This window comes from Elephantulus edwardii, unplaced genomic scaffold, assembly GCF_000299155.1.
Source record: "Elephantulus edwardii isolate Elephantulus edwardi_28Jun2011 unplaced genomic scaffold, EleEdw1.0 scaffold00027, whole genome shotgun sequence".
NCBI classification, from domain to species: domain Eukaryota; kingdom Metazoa; phylum Chordata; class Mammalia; order Macroscelidea; family Macroscelididae; genus Elephantulus; species Elephantulus edwardii.
In genome coordinates this window covers 21,429,445-21,449,333 of record NW_006399777.1, presented here as the reverse complement: position 1 = coordinate 21,449,333, position 19,889 = coordinate 21,429,445, and the positions used below count along the sequence as shown (strand labels likewise).

Here is a 19,889-nt window from a genome sequence, read left to right as displayed (position 1 = left end):
AAGTATGTGAGATGGAGCTTCAAAATCTTAGCCTCCAAGGAGAAACTTGGTTTTACCCTCTCCAAGACAGACTTGTTTGTTTTCTTGGTGGTCCATGCATGGTATGTATGTGAAGCACTCTTCTTCAGCACCACAGCTTGAAGGCATCTATTCTTCTTCTATCATCCTTAGTCATTGTCAGCTCTCTGATGCATACCAAGTTAATTGTGAAGATCATGGCCTGGATCAGGCACACCTTAGTCTCTAAACTGACACTGTCGCTCTTCAGCATGCTGGAGAACTCCCTGACAGCAGATTTTCTTAGTGCAATTCACCTTTTGCGTTCCTGACTGTTGGTACCAAGAGTGTTGATTGTCGAGCTGAGCAAACTCTAATTGTTAACAACCTCAATCTCTTATCCATCTATCATGGTGCTGCCAGTTAGCCCAGTGGTAAGAATCCCAAACCCCAAATCCACTGCCGCTAGAAGATGAATAAATGAAAGCTCTGAGTGGCGTGGTCTGGTGAGCACGAGGGAAGTTTGTGCCTGTTTTTATGTTGACTACAGAAGCAAAAGAGACCATAGATGAGCACACTTTAGGCTGCTCAGATGCTTTAAAAGGTCATAGCAATGAGAAATGCAATTTAAACATTGGATTTAAGCTAAGACATAATGCTGTATAAATGTTTCCCTACAACACTTGATTGTGCTTGAGTAAACTCTATACTTGGACCAGGAGGCAGTCGATGAGATGGATTGACTCAGTGACTGGGGCAATGGAGGTGTCAGACACGATGAAGTTGCCTCAAGGTAGAGCAGGGTTCAGAGCTGTTGTATATGGGGTCACCATGAGTCGGAGTCGACTCGACGACACACAACAACACCGACAACATCTCAAGCCATCGTGCATCTGTCATTTTGCCATAGTGTGATGGCTTGCATGTTGCTGTGATGCTGGAAGCCTTGCTGCCAGTATTTCAAACCCCAAAGAGTCACCCATGTTGGATGCGCTTCAGCAGAGCTTCTGGACAAAGATTAAGAAGCAAGACCGAGGGAGCTCTGGTGGCTTAGTGGTAAGACGCTGCACTGCAATCCCAGAGGTACACGGTTCAAATCCACCAGATGCTCTGCTGGAGAAGGAGGGGGCAATCTCCTCCTGTACCAGTCAGATCTGATTTGACGGTACACGTAAAAATAATACAATAAAAAAAAACAAAAGAAGAAGCAAGACCGGTCCTCCACTTCTGAACTGACAAACCTGCAGAAACCCTGTGTATAACAGAGCACTGCTGGAAATAGTTCTTGAAGATGAGACCCTGAGGTTGGAAGACACTCAGAATCCCTGTAGTAGCATTGAAAGAAAGGAGCTCGTGTGGCCTAGTAGCAAGAAGCTGCGCAACAGTCCCCAAGGCACGTGGTTCGAGGCCACCAGCAGCTCCACGGGAGAAGGATGGGCAATCTCCTCCATGTGATGAACTGCCTCTGAAAACCCAGTGGAGGATCAGCTGTGAATCAGTTCTGACTCTACGGTACACACAACATAATAGTATTGAAGGAAGAAGTTCAAGGTATGTTGAAGGATTTGGCAAAAAGTAAGTCTCCAGGATAGAATACCAATTGAAGTGTTTCAACAAACAGGTGAGTTGATAGGCATGTTTACCAGACTTTGTTAACCCTATTTGTTCCTGTTTCAAGCAAAAAGTTCCAATTTGTTGGATCTTCCAAGCGAAGATCCAAGAGATTGTAGAAATTATTGGACCATATTAATATCATATGCAAGTAAAATCTGGCTGAAGATTATTTTTAAAACAGTGGGAATATTACCTCGACAGGAAACTGCTAGAAAATCAAGCTGGATTCAGAAGAGACAGTGGAATGAGGGATATCGTTGCTGATGTCACATGGATCTTGGCTGAAAACAGAGTGCTAGAAAGATGTTTTTTATTGATTATGCAAAGACAGTGGATTATATAGATCTCAACAAACTGCCTAACAATGAGAAGAATGGGAGTTCTACAATACTTAATTGTGCTTATGTGAAACCTCTATCTAGACCAAGAAACAGTTGCCTGAACAAAATAAGGGAACAGTACATGGTTTAAAATCAGGAGAGATGTGCATCAGGGTTATGTTGAATTGCATTGGGAAAGGTGGCTGTGGGGGACCTCTCCAGAGTCCTGAAGAACAGTGACAGTCTGGAGATTAAGATGCACCTGATCCAGGCGATAGTCTTCGCGATTGCTTGCTATGTGTCAGAGAGCTGGACAGTGACTAAGGATGATAGAAAGAGAGTTGATGCCTTTGAGCTGTGGTGCTGGAGAAGAGTGTTGAATATACCATGGACTGCTAGGAGAACAAATAGGTTCATCATGGAGAAGGTGAAACTAGGTTGCTCCTTGGAGTCAAGGATTCTGGAGCTTCGTCTGACATACTTTGGACATGTTGCAAGGAGGGATCAGTCCTTGGAGAGGGACGTCATTCTTGAGAAGGTGCAGGGAAAGCGCAGGAAAGGAAGACCCTCAATGAGATGGATTGACTCAGTGACTAGGGCAATAGGGGTGGGTGTGTCAGAGACAATGGGGTTGGCACAGGATAGAGCAGGGTTTAGGGCTCTTGTACATGGGGTCACTTTGAGTTACAAGCAACTCGATGGCACCTAACAACAACATTCAGTCTGTGTGCTGAGCAAATCATTCAAGAAACGGCACTATGTGAAGAAGACTGTGGCATCAGAATCATAGGACGAGTCGTCAACAACCTGATTTACGCAGGTGGCACAGCCTTACTTACAGAAAGTATGGAAGACTTGAAGCCTTTAGTGCAGAAGATCAGTGACTACAGTCTTTAATATGAGTTACATTTAAACATTAAGCAAACACAAGTCTTTACCATTGGACCAATTGGGCAACATCATGATGGTGTTATTGTTGATTGCCATCAAGTCGAGCATGACTCATAGCCACCCTATGAACCAAAGCCTGAAGCCTTTCTAGAACTGTCGTGATTTATCAAAATTCAGAGAGTTTCCAGAGGCATGTGGTTTAGGAAGTGGATGCCACTCCTGATAGACGGAGAAAAGATTGAAGTTGTCAATGATTTCATTTTACTTGGATCCACAATCAGTACCCAAGACAATACCAGTCAAGAAATCAAAAATGTTGCACTGGGAAAATCTGCTGTCAAGAACCTCTACAGTATTAAGGAGCAACAATTAACTCTATATAAACTGGTACTTTTCCTTGATTTACATTAGTATTTTCTTTTTTAAAAATTTTTTTTCATTAGTATTTTCTTAATTGAGATTTTAATGAAAGTTAACTCTCAACAATTAACTCTGTATATAAAGTACTACTGTTAATATGAATGTAAATTATTTGTTTGTTAATGGGCACTTAGGTTGCTTCCAACTCCTTGCTATTGTGAACAAAGCCGCTATAAACATGGATGTGCATATATCTGCTTGGTTGGCAGTTATGGTCTCTTTAGGGTATATTTCCAGTAGTGGAATTGCTGGATCAAATGGTATCTCTATTTTCAACTTTTTGAGTAGTACCTTCCTGAGTGGTTGCACCCTTTTACACTCCCACCATCAGTGAATAAGGTTCCCAGTTTCTCCACAACCTTGCCAGCATTTGTTGTTTGCTGCTCTGTTGAATTTTGCTATTCTAACTGGGGTGAGATGACATATCTCAGTTGTTTTGATTTGCGTCTCTTAGAGCTAGGGATTTTGAACATTTCTTGTGTTTGTTTGACATCTGAATGTCTTCTCTGGTGAAGAACACAATGGAATACAATGCTGCATTGAAAAACAAAGAACTCATGAAATATACAAAATGGGTGACCCTGGAGGACATTATACTGAGTGAAATATCTCAGTCACAAAAGGACAAATACTGCATAATGCCACTGTTATATAAAACAGGACTGACATCAAGGTTGGGGGGAAACGAAAAAAAAAAAAAAGAGGGGATAAATAATGTACACTGCATTGAAACAGATGGAGAGAACTGCTTAAAAGGAAAATTATTAAGTATTATTTACATGACAAGAATCCAGAATAAGAGCTGTGTAGTAAAGTAGACTAGGAGGAGGGAAAATGTACAACAATGAAAGAAATTCTTTTTCCCCAAAGGGAAAAGTGAACTGGGGGTTGGGGGAGCAGGGAGGAAAATGCGCAACAATGAATGAATGGAAATGCATGTTCTCTATAAACTTTCATTAAAATCTCAATTAAGAAAATACTAATGTAATTCAAGGTAAAGTACTAATGGAGCAAAACATCACGTGTGCCTGCTCCAAGCCCATGGTATTTTCAGTTGCTTCCTATGCATTTGAAAGTTGGGCAGTGAATGAGGAAGACTGAAGAAGAATCGACGTCTTTGAATTGTGTAGGAGAAGAGTATTGACTATTCCATGGGTTGGCAAAAGAATAAACACATCTTGCCTTGGAGGAAGTGCATCCAGAGTGAGAATTTGAGGCACAGCTTCACCTCACACACTTTGGACATGTTGCCAGGATGGGCAGAAGACATCATCTTGGGGAAAATAGAGTCAGTAGAAGAGAGCAGGACTCCAGTTGAGACAGATTAACACACTGGCTGTGACAAAGGGTTAGAGCATGGCTGACATTGTGAGAACGGCTCAGGGCAGGGCAGGGTTCAGCTCTGCTGTTTCAGGGTCACTGTGAGTCACAGTTGGCAGCACTCAATGACAACAATCTCTTACAGAGCATGGTTTCAAGAACAGTTTGGTTCCGATTGTTTGAGGATGGCCTTCACTCTAACAGTGATATTCTCATTGTTAATACCTGTTTAGTTAAACAGGTTCACCCTGGAGAAGGTGAAATCAAGCTGCTCCTTGGAAGCAAGGATTCTGAAGCTTTGTCTGACATACTTTAGACATGTTACAAGGAGAGACCAGTCCTTGGAGAGGGACGTCATGCTTGGGAGGGTGGAGGGACAGCATAGGCAAGGAAGACATGGGATGAGAGGGATGGATTCAGTGACTAGGGTAATGAGGGTAGGTGTGTCAGAGACAAGTAAGATTGGAATACGATAGGCAGGGTTTACTGCTGTTGTACAAAGTTGCTATGAGTCACAGGTGACTTCACATAGCAACAACAATAAGCATTTATAGCAAATGTACAGAAACTTTATTTAGATATTATTACACTTAGCATTATTTACATTGGTGGTTTGTCAAGTCTTGCATGGTTTTGTTACAGTTTAAATTCTGAAGTTAAAGAATTTATATATATAATAGGGAAAATTTAATAATTTTTTGCAAACATGACTACCTTTTTAAATCAGATATCAAATTAAGTATTTTGATACACCTCAACCTTCTGAATTTCAGCTATGGAGAAGAAGACTACCATTAGTAATAATTGGATTTTTACAAAGAAAATTTCCTTTATTTTTCTCAAAAAAAACCCAAACAACAAAACAAACAAAAAAAACCCCAAAACCAAAAACCAGTACATTTGGTTGAGAAAACTCTTTAGTCAAACCTGATCCTTCTCTTTGAGAATAATTAATAGGACAGATTTCTTATATAGTAAGAAAATAAATAGATATGATTTCAGAAGGAATGCCAGCAGCTGCCAGGGAATACCGTAAGATGTAAACTCTATTAAGTTTGCTTATTGTGTTTATTACATATTTTAGGTTTATTTTTAAGTTTATTATATTTACTATCTATTTTAAGTTTATTGTAAGTTTGCTGACCGACGTTAGAAGCTTCAAGAACTTTAATAATAACTCGTATTCAGGCTAAGGGAAGAATATCTACCTAGGGAGTAGAGGAAAGGAAATGGTTTATGTAAAAGAAATTCATTTATGCACAATGACCTATTGGAATAAACTAGAAAGTTGTCAAATTATCTAGAGGATCTCCATCTGAGATTATCACGAGATTGGTAATGTTAGTTCTTTTTCTAAGTCCTCAAACCCTTATTATTGTTTTTCTATTACAGAAATTGATGACGTGGATGCCATTATACCTGCAGTAAAGAAATTAAAAGTACTTTCATACTGAAAGCAATTCAAATCATTTTTACTGTGTAAATTGCATTTTTAGACAATCTGAATATTTTGTATGGCTACTGTGATTTGGAAACAAGACTTATAAAATGTGCTTGTGCTCAGAATTCACTTTTTGCTTGCACTGGACCATTCTCTTCATACAAGGTTTTTGTGATTGGGTGTTTATTGTTTTTTGTTTTGTTTAACTTTTGAGATTCTTACATAGAAAGTATGAATTAGTTGGATTTTAGGGTCCTGTTGTTGTTTCTTAGGGAGAGCTCTGGTGGCCTGGTGGCTGGGAATTGTGCTCCTGACCCAAAGACACCACCAGCTAGCTACTCCATGAGAGAAAGGTGGACGGTCTCCTCCCAGGTCATTTATAGCCTCTGAACATCTGCAAATGGTCAGCTCTGAGTTGCTTCCCACTTGACAACACATAACAACAGTCATTTTAAGCAGTTGTTGAGTGGCTGAAATGTAAGGTTCTTTTAAGCAATGTGAATAAGTAAAAGAAAAACTTAGGGGAAGATATTGCAAGTAGTAGGACGACTGTGTTGATGTCAGGGACACAGAAAGGCCAGTGACTCTCTGAAGGCTCAGTAGCAGGAAGCAGTTGTTTCCCTGTCATTTGTTGTGTCCCATCCAGCCGGACTTGATCCAGAGCTGGCCTCCTCAGTGGGTTTCCAGAGGCAGTAAATCACATGGGAGGAGATTGCCTGTCTGTCTTCCAAGGAGCAGCTGGTGGATTCGAACCACATGCCTTTGGGTTGGCCGTGCATCTCCTTACCACTAAGCCACCAGAGCTCTGTGGTTGCTTCCCTGACAAGGACTCAATCAAACTTTCCATTAACAGCATGTTTATGGCAACTGCCATTTCAAAGCAGGAGGAAGAAAAGGAAAGAAAAAGAAGGACCATTATGAGAGTAGTAGGAAATGAATCATGGGTCAAAAGAGATGAATAGATAGAAATCCCTCATTTTTTTAAAAAAAGGATCTTTTGATAGTCTTGATTGTAATGTGTTTTTCAATAAGGTCATGAGAGCTTAAATAAAGTTTTTTTCCCCAATAGAAGAATCCTCTATGCTTCATTTGTATTACTCACAAATGATGAATGAGATTCCCTTCCTAATCTGAGCCTCCTGGGCAGCTGGTTTACCCTTGCTGTGTGTTACCATTCCTGTTCTTGCTACTTGGTGTGTATTCCCTGTTAACAACAATTTCATCCTCTTTTTTTTTTCCCTGCCCACTATGACAGTGAATTGAGTTATGGGTTTAAAAGAGAACGACTGGATTTTGTTGTTGTTGTTCTTACAATTTTAGTTTTTTCTTGTTGAGAATATACAAAGCCACAAAGACACAAATTTCAATAGCTTAATTCCTGTACAGGTTGGTGACACCGATTCCACTTTGACGGGTGGGCTGACACTTGTCTATTTTTTCACCATCTTTATTGGTACTTGGTTTAGGGTTAGTAATATTCAGTGGGGCGTATGATACATCCTCGTACAGTTTGCTGGCGCTTTATTATTTCCAGAGTGCTCTTGTGAGGTAGAGAAGGCAGCCATCAGTTGATCCTTTTGACTCTGTCATTCAAAACAGGAAGCCAGCAAAAAAAAAATTGATTGTACCCTGACCACGTGCAATCCACTGTCTTGGATGGTGGAATGAAAAAAAACAATTCGGTGCTTATAGTGTAATTGGACACTTAACACAAACATTAGGTATCAAAACATACTAAAGTGGTTGTGTGCATATAACTTTAGTAGACGTCTAGTGGGATCCCTCCACCCCAAGTAAATGCTTTGAGGCAGAGAATTGTTAATATGGGAAATGCACCTTATGGATAATAAATACTGCCCATCGTGGAGAGAGGTCATTTCAGCTGGGGCTGGCTTAATGTTAGAAGCTGGGCTGAGATAGTTCTTAAAGGGTGAGGAGGGTCTGAACCATTCAGGTTTGAAGTATGTGTACCCAGCTAGAGAAAATGGGAGAACAAATCATGCTGGGGTCTAAAAGTCAAACTGGAGGGCACGCGATTCTAGGACAGACAACAACAAAAGGCAACTTAAGTAGGCTTTGATTTTAGAATTCCTAAGTGGGAACAAAGTTTGAAATGCAAAAGCACTTGTTTAAACATACAATTTACTTTTCACACGTTATACATGTGCACCTACTTCTCACACATTATTCAGGTGGACCAGCCATCCTGTAGAAGAGTGGATGGGATTTGTGGGACCCTATCCGAGAAAGTAAACTTCCTTTGGTTGAGCATCTCGTCATCCGTTGTCAGCAGAAGGTCAGATGTATGCCTGAGTTTAGAATTCAACCTGCCTTTTCCTTTGGAAATAATGCCATACATGCTGGCTTGGCTTCAGGCCATCACACACACACACACACACACACACACACACACACACACACACACACGAGGTATATCAGTGTATCTCAGTCACGGTACTGTTGTCATAGGAAAAGGCCATCCGATTCAGGAACACATTTCTAGGTACACAAGCAACAGAGGTGGCGGGCTGAGAGTCTTTGGTATTTGTGCTGTGGGTCACTTTTAACATCCATAAAAGAAGCTTCATCCTGTCTTCAGCAATCCCAGGAAGGAACAGGAGTCCTCTCCCAATGTCAGACGAGGACTCCTTGACTCCATACAGGTCAGTGCTCAATCAGACGATCTAGACTCCTGGATCCAAAGTGGAGCTGTCCCCACTGGGGTTCTGATGGTGATTTACTGGACACAAATAACATTCTGTCTGGATTGGAATAATAGAATCCATTCAAGAAAGGGCAGCCGAAGCCTGCCTCTTCCTGGTTACTATCCAGTCATTGGAAAAAGTAAACGTTGACACAGGAAGGTATGCATGTATTTTCAGATGACTGTTCGGATTTTAATTACAAAATGTACACACACACACACACACACACGGTTGAACTAGCGCAGGGAAGGTGCGCGTGGGCCACGTTCTCAGCTTCTGGGCTGTCCATCTAGAGTTAGCTCGTACCTGTAACACACGTGGGTTTGGGCTTGTTAGTACTGAGTGCTGCAGTAGTATCCCTGGCCACCTGGGCCTCTGTGGGGTCCGCAGAGCTCCGTCCTCCCCACCCTGGTAGCCTGCCAGGGTTCTCACCTGCCAGGGTTTTCACCTGCCAGGGTTCTCACCTGCCAGGGTTTTCACCTGCCAGGGGTCTCACCTGCCAGGGGTCTCACCTGCCAGGGTTACGTCTATTGCTTGTGGCTGTTTTTAGTATCATGGAATTGCTTTTCCAAACCCCTAGCAACCCCATGCACTGGAACAGAACCGCCCCATTGGGTTTCTACAGAGGACTCTGGAGAAGCTGGAGCTGCGGTGGAGGGCCAGAGTAAAGAGGAGTAGCTCAGCAAGATGGCCTGACCCGGTGACTCTGTCAGTGGACATGTCAGAGATGGCGGGAGGGGCACAGGGCAGAGCAAGCTTCAGAGCTGGCCACAGGGTCCCTCTGCATCATGCTCGGCTCCACAACACCTTGTATTTGCGTTTATAAGAAATAAACACTAGGGAGCTCTGGTGGCCTAGTGGCAAGAAGATGCACTGCAATCTCAAAAAGATAAGCGGTTGGAATCCACCAGATGCTCTGCTGGAGGAGGGGCAATCTCCTGTACCAGTCAGATCTGATTTGACGGTACACACACACAAAAATAGTAACATTTAAAAAAAGAAAAATATCGCAGGAGTTAAACACCTAAATAAGTGGAAGCTGTCTCCTTGAGTAGCAAAGAAGCTGAACGTGAACTTAAAAGGGAAGAAGTTTGAAGAGTGAGTACAGGCAGCTCTTCGGGATAATGCCTTGAACGGATTAGCAGTGAGCTCCTGGGACAGGAAACTTACCACTGTGAAAAGCCCCTGATCAGGTCTTCTTTGGATAAGTCAATCAGCACCTGGAGAAGCACACAGTCAGGTCAGCTCTCCTCGGACTGCCCCAATGGACACACAGTGAGATAAACACGAAAATGTTGTGTATGGACGTTTGATGCTGTCGCTTTCCTTCTTTTAATTTTAACACGAATCCCTCCAGAGGGACAGTGGAGACACTGGCCTCCGTGTTCTGGGTAAAGGCAAATTGCTATTTGAAGTTAATTCGGTAATCCGATCAGTTACCTCTCACCCCGTTCTTTTTCAGGTTTATTTATGAATATTATAGAAAGAGCTACTTGCCCCTATTCATTAATTGATTATTAATTTTAAGCAAGACACCACAATTGCCTTATCTGTAAAATGGGGATAATGCCATCTACTTGTTAGAAGAAGGTTTGGAAGCAGGAATGGCATCTACTTCCTAAACAACATGCCTCCAGAAACTCTATGAATGTTGATAAATGTCCACAGTTGTAAAGGGGCTTCAGGCCTTTTGTTCTTAGGGTCTCTATGAGTCGTGCTCAACTCAAAAGCAATCAACAACTTGTTAGAAGAGGCAGCGCTGATGGCTTTATGGTCACCACCTGTTCCTCAGAAGACAGATGGACAATCTCCTCTCCTGTGATTTACAGGCTCTGAAAACCCACTGAAGGTCAGCTAGAGTCGGTTCTGACACGGGAATACATACGGCAGCATTTCATAGAAGCGGACTTAAATAAGGATAAGGATTGATTAAACTATAATGCTTCAAACTGTCATTCAAAAACCATTCTTCTGCCTCTTCTTTTGACCTCCCTGGGAATTGTACTCTAGTTCTGCTTTCGTTTAAATCCTATCAAGCATTGGAATCTTGTAATCAGATTTACACAAGGCCATATTTATCAAAACAAGATTAAGCCCCGTGGCACATGGCCAAATGCTTGTGGAATGAGTGAATCTGGACAGATTCCAGAGTTTGTTAAAACTGGGTTTACCATTTGAATTTATGCTTTTACAGTCAATTAGGTTCAAAAATATAAACAGATCTCCCAATAAGACTACAGACGTACTTTTACAGAGGTTTTACAGATTTGGTTGCAGACGACTACAAAAGAGCAAGTATCACAATAAAAGTGGATCAAGTGATTTGTTTGTTTCTTAGTGTGTATAGAAGTTGTGTTTATATTACCCTGTAGTCTACTATGTGTGAAATCACATGCAAAAAGTCTGAAATGTAATAAAATTAACAAAACAGGGACAGACACAGAGTGAGCACATGCTGTTGGGAGAAATGGCAATAGACTTGCTTGTCAGAGTCTCCACAAACCCTCGATTTGTAAAAATCACAATATCTGTCTCAGTCACAAAAGGACAAATATTGCATAGGCCCACTGTTGTAAAAGGGGACTGACGTCGGGGTTGAGGGAAGATAGAGAAGAAAGGGAGGAATGATGTGAGGGAGAGAACTGATTAAAAGGGACATATGAATAGGTATTCTTGTCATTACAGGAGTCCAGAGTCAAGGCTGAATAGTGGAGTGGATTTGGGGGGCGGGGTGGATTGCATAACAATGAAAGAGTTTTTCTTTTCAATGAGAAGAGTGAAAAAGGGGGGAGGCGGTAGTCAGGGAGAAAAGTGCAACAGTGAATGACTGGAAACCCTAAGTTTCTGTAAACTTTCATTAAAATTTATTTTAAAAATATCACAGTATCGATCACGTACAATTAAGCACAGTAAAAGGAGGCATCGCTGTGCATCCTCCTGGAAGTCAGGGCCCTGTCCCCACTGGCTGTACTATGTCCCCTCACGCCTGGTCCACCCAGCAAGTCCATGAGGCCCAGGCCCTCCTCCAATACTCACTTTTCCAAGCTCCTTCCTCCGGTGTGAGCCAAGCGGCCTGCTGTTTTTCACTGCAACATCTAGCGATCTTTTCTGTACTTCTTCCATGGAGACAAAGAATTCAAATCTTTTAAGAAACAAAAATCAGGAAAAGAGATGCGCATATTTCTACTGTTTTTGTTGAAAATCTAAAGCACTTGATCCATTCCCCTACTTTTTAACTAGAAGTTAAGGACTAGCGAGCAGCCCTCAAACATTATTGGCTCATAACAAGCACTCAGTACATCAGCCATCACTACAGATGATTATCATCCTGTGGTCTCAAACTCAGAAAGTTTTAGGAAGCTATTTGCCTCTCTGAGGCAAATAAAAAGATTTTTAAAAAATCTTTTGTTTTTGTTGTGTACCATAAAACTGGAACCGACTCATACTGGCCTTCCGGTGGGTTTTCAGAGACAGTTAATCAAACGGGAGGAGATTGCCCACGCTTCTGTGGAGCAGCTGGTGGCCTCGAACCGCGTGTCTTCGGGATTGCTGTGCAACTTCTTGCCACTAGGCCACCAGACCATGAATTCCAAATGATTGTGGTTGTTCAGGCAGAGAACTGCCCTTTAGTGTGTTTTGTTGGTGTTTTTATGTTTTGTGGTTTTTTTTTCAGAGAGAGAGAGTGTGTGTGTGTGTGTGTGTGTACCATCAAATCAGAGCTGACTGGTACAGCAGGAGATTGTCCCTCCTTCTCCAGCACAGCATCTGGTGGAGTCAAACCACACACCTCTGAGATTGAAGTGTAACTTCTTGCCACTAGGGCACCAAAGCTCGCCACCCCCTCGTGTTTTCAAGGCTGTGAATCTTTACAGAAGCCAACAGGCACACCTTCCTTCTGTGGATTGGTTAGTAGGTTTGAACATCCAACCTTTCAGTTACTTGCTAAGCACTTAACCATCATGCCACCAGGCTCCGTAAGAGAATTACACTCCTGTCTTGTTTTTCTCCAATCTCTGTTTTGGCTTCTTCAGTTTTCCTTATTCATTGTCCAACTCTCAGATGCATATGAAGCAAATGGAAATGCCATGGCTTTGAATTGTGGTGGTGGAGAATACGGAATATCCCACCGACTGCCAAGAGAACAAAGAAGTCCATCCTGGAGCAAATGCAACCAGGGTGTTCCTTGGAGGCAAAGACGTTGAAAATTCATCTCACCGACTTTGGACATGTTAACAAAGAGTGGCCAGTTTTTAGAAAAAGACATCATGTTAAAGACATCATGCTGGAAAAGGCATGCCATTCTTGCAGCTGCCTCTTTTCACTCTCACTAGAGCCTGCTCAGAGATCTGCCTCAACCCCCTTTTGAGCTGGGTTTTTGTTCATGAGCTGAAGGGTAGAAGGCTGAACAGCAAAATTTATTAGAATTGCATGGAAAATCCTGATCTGCTTCCGAGGAATAACGGAGAGAAATCTTTTTTATATGCTTTGTCATGCACTCACAAGATGCTTTTTACATTTTAGGGTTGTTGTTGTTGTTAAGTATGACTCGTAACGACCCTATGAACAGCCAACCCGAACCTGTCCTGTCCTCATCATCTCTGACACACTAGAGCCCGTTGCTGAAGTCACTGTATCAATCCACCTTGTTGCAGGTCTTTCTCTCCTTTGCTGACCCTCCATCTTTTCAAGAATGATGTCCTTTTCCAAGGAATAGCCTCACCTAGCTACCTATCCAAAGGATAAAAGAAAAAGTGTCATCATCCTTGCCTCCAAGAAACATTCTGGCTGTACTTTTTCCAAAACATATCTGTTTGTTCTTTTGGCAGTCCATGGAATATTCAGACTTTCTCCAGCACCACAGCTCAAAGCATCAATTCTTCTTCTGTCATCCTTATTCATTGTCCAGCTGTCTGAGACATAGCAGGTGATTGAGAAGACCATGGCCTGAATCAGGTGCACCTTAGTCTTCAAACTGACATCATTGCTCTAAAAAGACATTGATATCTTTTTAGTGTAAAATGTAGACAAAAATATGGTTAATATACCTATTAGTACTTGTGCTAATATCCTATTATAATGCTGAAAGAGAATTATTGTCACATGAGGTTCATCACAGAAGTCAAAGGTTGTTTCCACATAGCAATTTCAATGAATGTGTAAAGCTATCTTTTAAGAAGGAAGTTCTCATGGCCTAGTGCGTTAGGAGTTGCGCTTTCAACCCAAAGACAAGCGGTTTGAATCCACCAGCTACTCCATGGGAGAAACATGGACAATCTTCTCTGAAAACCTGCTGGGGGTTAGCCATGACTTTGTCCTGACCTGACATTCAACAGTGAATGTTGACTGAATGAAATCCTCACTAAACCCTCATGACACTGGTGAACTCAAAATGTAGCTCATTGGTTCTTAGCTATGGACCAGAGGGACAAAGTATAATCCTTTTAAAGTGAATAGCTATTGACTAAGAAGGGATCAAACTTATTAGGTACAATCTCTTACTAGACAGAGACAGGCTAGAAATATCATCTCTTAGAACCTGGGAGCAGGAAGAAGAAATGAGGACACTCTGGCTTCCGTATCTTATAGGTTATAAGGGATCAAATGAAGAAAAAAAAAATACATGAGATCTGATCTGTCAAAGGCAAAAAAATGTGATTAGAGTCACTGAGTTGCCAGTCTTGCCTTTAAGGACAAGACGATCAAGCTGTGGAGGAAGAGGTGGTGGATGTGAATTCTAACTCATCTCCCACTTACATTTTGTTGCAAGACAGAAGTGATACCAAAGACCTTAGAGTTTCGGGAGAATTTTAGGTCCTTAAATTCAAAGGATGTTTCTTTCTAACCTCTGGAATGAAATCAGATCCAACAGTATGACTAGACTTATACTGTTGTTGCCAAAGAGGCTTCATCTCAGGAAAGAGGAGTCTGCAAAGGTGTGTTTCTGGTTTGGGGCTGAGACTAGGGTGTGGCTCTGGCTCACAATAGGGTGTGAGTTGATTAGATTTGGCCTTGCCTTTAAAAAGGCTTTTGGGCCCTTAGACCTCTGGCTCTCGGGCCTGATTTCTGTGGCTCTCCCGAATAAAACAGGCTTGGAAGCAGGAATGATATCCACTTCCAAAATAAAAACCAAAAAACTTGCCTCTGGAAACTCCGTGAACTTGGAGACAAGATGAAAGTTTTACGTTCAAGACTTTCATTCATAGGGTCACTATGGGTCATCTATGACTCTAGGCACTTAACAACAACATTCCATAATCCACAGGTCTTCAACCCCTAGAAGGAGCCCTGCTGACACAGTACATATTATCTGTCTGTTAAAAGTAGGTCAGCAGTTCAAATCCAGCTGTTCTGCAGAATAAAGATGGGCAGTCTCTTCCTGTGAGGACTTACAGCTTCAGAAACTCAATGGAGGGTCAACATGCGTCAGAACTGAGTCAACAGGAGTGAGGTGAGGGGTTAATGTCTACGCACAGGAAAGGAGGAACAGTCATTTCTTCCACTAACGTCCAGAAGCTACACTTGTTCCTGTCCACCCCAGAGCCCAGGTGCACAGGGGTCACTCTGCAGACACTGGGGTGGGAATCGGGGGGATGCGATGCTGTGGACACTTACGTCTCATCAAACAGGGGCTCCAGGGTCTTCCGTCTCACCGAGGTCTTCTTACGACTCGTCCACTTCCTTTCCGGCAACAAATACACGCGGACGTAGGGGTCAGCTCCACTGGTGGTACAGGGCGTCAGGTTTCTAATGTGGTTTCAAAGACATTAGAAGAAACAAAGGCCCTTAGTTTCGAGACACTGGAAATACTGATGTGGGAGAAAGGTAGACTAGCTATTTAGCTTCAGAAGGGATCAAGGATAAAATGCCCTGTAGACTAGATGACCCACCAAAATTAAAAAGTGTGAAATTTAGAAGCCAACATATCAGATTCATCAGGTTTTAAAGACATGCATTTTTGTAAAGTTTGAGGCAGTTCATATGCTTCCCCCTCACCCTCCGAGAGAAGTTCTTGGAGAAACACACAGACCAACAGCACCAGGGAGCTCTGGTGGTTTAGTGGTAAGAAGTTGTGCTGCCAACCTAAAGAAATGTGGTTCGAATCCACCAGCTGCTCTCCAGAAGGAAGAGGAGCGATCTCCTCCCATGTGATTTATAAAGCCTCTAAAAGCAACAAGGAATGAATGGAAATGCAAAATCTCTGTAAATTTTCATTAAAAAAAATAATAAAAATTTAAAAACCCACTGGAGGGTCAGCTATGAGTCAATTTGGATTCCATGGTCTTCAAGAACAACTGGCTGCAGACAATTTGCTATGGTTGTGAGTGGGGAGAGCCCATGGCCCTTAAGCCCAGCAGCCCCAGTAAAGAACAATCAGCCCAGTGCCCCCGATGACTGTCGCTGGTCACATGCACCTCTTCCAGCTCCACTCCTCCCACTGTTAGTCACCTGCCTGTGGGAGCTGCAAGCCCTTGATCCTAGCGCCCTGTTCTGATTTCTAATCACCCACCGCTCCCCAAAGACCTTCACGTCCTAGGAACCCTGTACCTGCAGCCGTTGACCAGCACCCTGAGACAGCGCCGCAGACACACGTAGCGCACCGTGAGCTGAATCTCCCCGAGTCGCCGCTGCCGAGGGTCCCCCTCTCTGTAAGGAAAGACTCGCTCACCTCTCTTGTCCTTACAAGCACCGGCCTCCTCCCCTCAAGAGAAAAACAGGCTCATGTGAAGAATATAGAGCTCTGTGGGTTAATAACCTCGGTACGGTTCCTTTTAGTAGGAAGCCCATTCCAGTATTCACGTGTGTGTGTATCTCCTTGGCTGGAAACACACTAGAAAGTTTAGGATCCTAGGATCCAAATGAAGATATATCTATATCTATCTGATCTATATCATATCTCTCTGTAGCTCTATCATCTATATCTATCTATCTATATCTCTATGTCTCTAGCTCTATCTATATCTGTATCTATACCTATATCTATATCTGTATCTATACCTATATCTATATCTATACCTATACCATCTAAATCATCTATCTATCTATCTATCTATCTATCTATCTATCTATCTATCTATATCTATCTATCTATCTATCATCTATCTATATCTATACCATCTAAATAATCTCTCTATCATCTATGTATCTATCATCTATATATAAAATCCTGGAGAATTTTTAGGGATCTCTGGTGGCTTTGAACTGTGCAGCCAACCAAAAGGTAAGAGGTTTGAATCCACCAGCTGCTTCAAAGGAGAAAAATGGACAAAATCCTTTTGTGCAATTCAGCTATAAGTGGGTTATAACTCAAAGGTACGTTACAACAAGGCTGTACATCATTCACCGTGGGAGAGAGATGCGCGGTCTCCTCCTGGATAATTCACAGCCTTGGAAACCCAACAGAGAATCACTATAAGCTGGAACCACTATCTATCACTTTTAGGACGGTAAAGGATCAAGGATCATGATTTCTATCATAAACTTTGAAACAGTGTGCAAAAATGTATGTTTATATACATAAACATTTATAATGCTACCAAGCCCATTTTAATCTGTGGCCCTCAGGTCTGGTTTAAATTGTTTTGTTTTGTTTTTGTCAAACATTCTTCTACAAGGCATAGCACTGGTCTGTGCATTGCTGTACAGAGGTAACTCATGGTTGCTGTGATGCTAAACACTGTGACACTGATATGTCAAATGTGATAATGGTTACCCATGGTGGACAGTTTTTGGTGGAGCTTCTCGGTTCAAACAGGCTTGGAAGAAGGAGTGGCATCCACTTCTGAAATGGCTTGCCTCAGGAAACTCTATGAACAGTGCTCAGGTCTTTTGTTCATAGGGTCACTATGAGTGGTCTACGACTTGATGGCACTTAACAACAACAACTTATAATGCAAATTACAAGCATAAACCTTTGCTTGGGTCTAGACAGAGGGACTATGCCGGTCAGTTGTTCCATTCTTCAACACTTGATGTCTGAATATTTTCACAGTAAAAGTTTAAACAAAATCAGATCCTACAAAGTGTAAACGAATCAGTAGAAAAATTCTGACTGTTTAACTTTGAAAGGATGTAAGTTACATAAAGTTTGCGGCTTCTGCTACCACTGAGCCTAAACCAACTCATAACTGACCCTCCAGCAGGTTTTCAGAGGTAACAAATCACACAGGGGTTGACTGACTATCTTTTTCCGACAGAGCAGCTGGTGGATACAAACCTTCTGTCTTTGGGTTGGCGGCACAGCTCCTTACCTCTAGGTCATCAGCGTTCCTTAAAAGTTTAAAAATGGCTTTAAAAATTCACATTTGTTTGAGGGAATGTGAAGTTGAAGAGGTTGGCCAGATTTTAGGAATCCAGTTCTGGTCTTTCATACTATGATACAGTTTTGTTTCTACCATAAGAGGTAATCATAATTAAAGACAGTTCTGGATATATTCCAATTTAATCAGTTCTTGAATAATATGTTCACAATGTATGAAAAGCCAGATGCATTTCACAGATGTGCACTCCCCAAGCACAATTGGCTGGGTCTAGGGACAGTGCTGTGTCCTGTTTATTGGGTTGGTTCCCTGTCCTAAACCAGTAAAAACAGAATTCAAAGGGAGCTCTGGTGACCTAGTAGCAAGAAGCTTCACTGCAATCCCGGAGGTACATGGTTCAAATCCACCAGGTGTTCTGTTGGAGAAAGAAGGGCATTCTCCTCCTGTACCAGTCAGATCTGATTGGATGGTACACACACACAATAATGAAATTTTTTTCTTTTCTTATTGAAATTTTTAAAATTAATTTATTTTTCATTTCAACGAATAATGAATTTTTTTAAAAAAAGATTTAAAAATAGAATTCAAATTAGAGCACGATCTCTGGAATATGCCTTTATATCCTGACTCCTTGGGGGACTTTTGAGATAATGCATCCTATCTCATACAATTAATACTAAGACTGATTTAGACAACACACTGAACCCATAGTAAGCGCAGTATTATGGCAGCCATTAATGATGTAATTATAAGGTTTCCATATTGTTGTTGTTTGTTGTTGAGTACCATTGAGTCAGAACCAACCCAAAGCGGGTTTTTCAGAGGTAGTGAATTACAAGGGAGGAGACTGCCCATCCTTCCCCCCAGAGCAGCTGGTGATTTGAACCTCGTGAGTTCAGAATTGCAGTGCAGGTTCTTACCACTAGGCCACCGGAGCTCCCTAGTTTCTGTATCACTCCAATACACCACTTTAGATTTCAGGACATGTTCCTGCTAAGAGGATCCTTAACAGCAAATGCCCAACATCATTCTCACAGGGCGCCCACACCTAAAACGACAGACTCTTCTCCTTGCATGTTTTCCCTACCACACCACGATGCCTTCATAGACAGCTATTTGGTGGAAAACCCAGAGTTTACCCATCAGTGTGAGTCCATATCTATCCTTTCAGCCCTGGAGGAGTTTCCCATGCAGGTGATTTTAGAGAGGATTAAGCAGAGAGGTGCATACTCAAGGTTGAGGCTGATATCTGTCAGGTCAAAGCAGGAGGAGGCCAGGGAGTTGAGCGAGTACATGCTGGGAGCCAGGCCCCCGGGTGGCCATGCGAACGGGGAGTTGGGGCATTTCAGGGGTCTGGGTGACTTGATAGGCCCTGGAGAGGCGGGGCCGGGGACAGTCAGGAAGATGGTGGCTGGCCTCTTCTTCTCTCCCATGGGCTCACAGAACCCTCTGGCACTGCCCTTGCCTTTGGCCTTGGGGCCTGCCTCATGGGTAATAGGCTCGGCAGAAGCTGTGGTGGAACCGAAGGTGGCTGTGGTGTTCTTGGAGGTTCTCTTGGTGTCAGAAGTGGGATCAGGGGCACATGGCACATCTTCAGGGCTCTGTCCCTGGGATGAGGCTTTGGGGTCCTGGTCACCAGGCACCTTCTTGACAAGCAAAGGGCCTTTCTTTAAGGCTTCATGTCCTGTGTATGGGCTGCCCAGCTCTCGCTCCTCCACACGCAGGAACTGTAAACAAATGAAAGGCTTGCTTTCGGGCTGAGCCCACCACTTCCTCCTCCTCCTCCCCTTCTATTCTCACCTTAACCTCAAGGAGATGGCACCTTCTTTTTCCTGGAGTAACTCTCTCAAAAAGTATCCAACTTAATGACTTTTCACAGACTGTATCCTCCTTGACCTCTCTCTTCCCTAATTGTTCTCTGACC

General features: G+C 42.5%; 2 protein-coding genes across 2 annotated transcripts in view; one reads left to right on the top strand and one right to left on the bottom strand.

The window, feature by feature from the left end:
* Window positions 1-6,016, top strand: part of CEP70 (centrosomal protein 70kDa) — a 43,747-nt gene extending 37,731 nt beyond the window's left edge. Inside the window, exon 16 of the mRNA XM_006883391.1 lies at window positions 5,955-6,016. Within this exon, the coding sequence (XP_006883453.1) occupies window positions 5,955-6,016 (62 nt within the window). The remainder of the gene's footprint in view (window positions 1-5,954) is intronic.
* A 2,961-nt stretch (window positions 6,017-8,977) lies between these two features.
* Window positions 8,978-19,889, bottom strand: part of ESYT3 (extended synaptotagmin-like protein 3) — a 75,241-nt gene continuing 64,329 nt past the window's right edge. The window contains exons 18-23 of the mRNA XM_006883428.1: window positions 19,196-19,692; window positions 16,254-16,352; window positions 15,321-15,452; window positions 11,745-11,850; window positions 9,879-9,928; window positions 8,978-9,014 (exon numbers count right to left, since the gene is read on the bottom strand). Of these exons, the coding sequence (XP_006883490.1) occupies window positions 8,978-9,014; window positions 9,879-9,928; window positions 11,745-11,850; window positions 15,321-15,452; window positions 16,254-16,352; window positions 19,196-19,692 (921 nt within the window). The remainder of the gene's footprint in view (window positions 9,015-9,878; window positions 9,929-11,744; window positions 11,851-15,320; window positions 15,453-16,253; window positions 16,353-19,195; window positions 19,693-19,889) is intronic.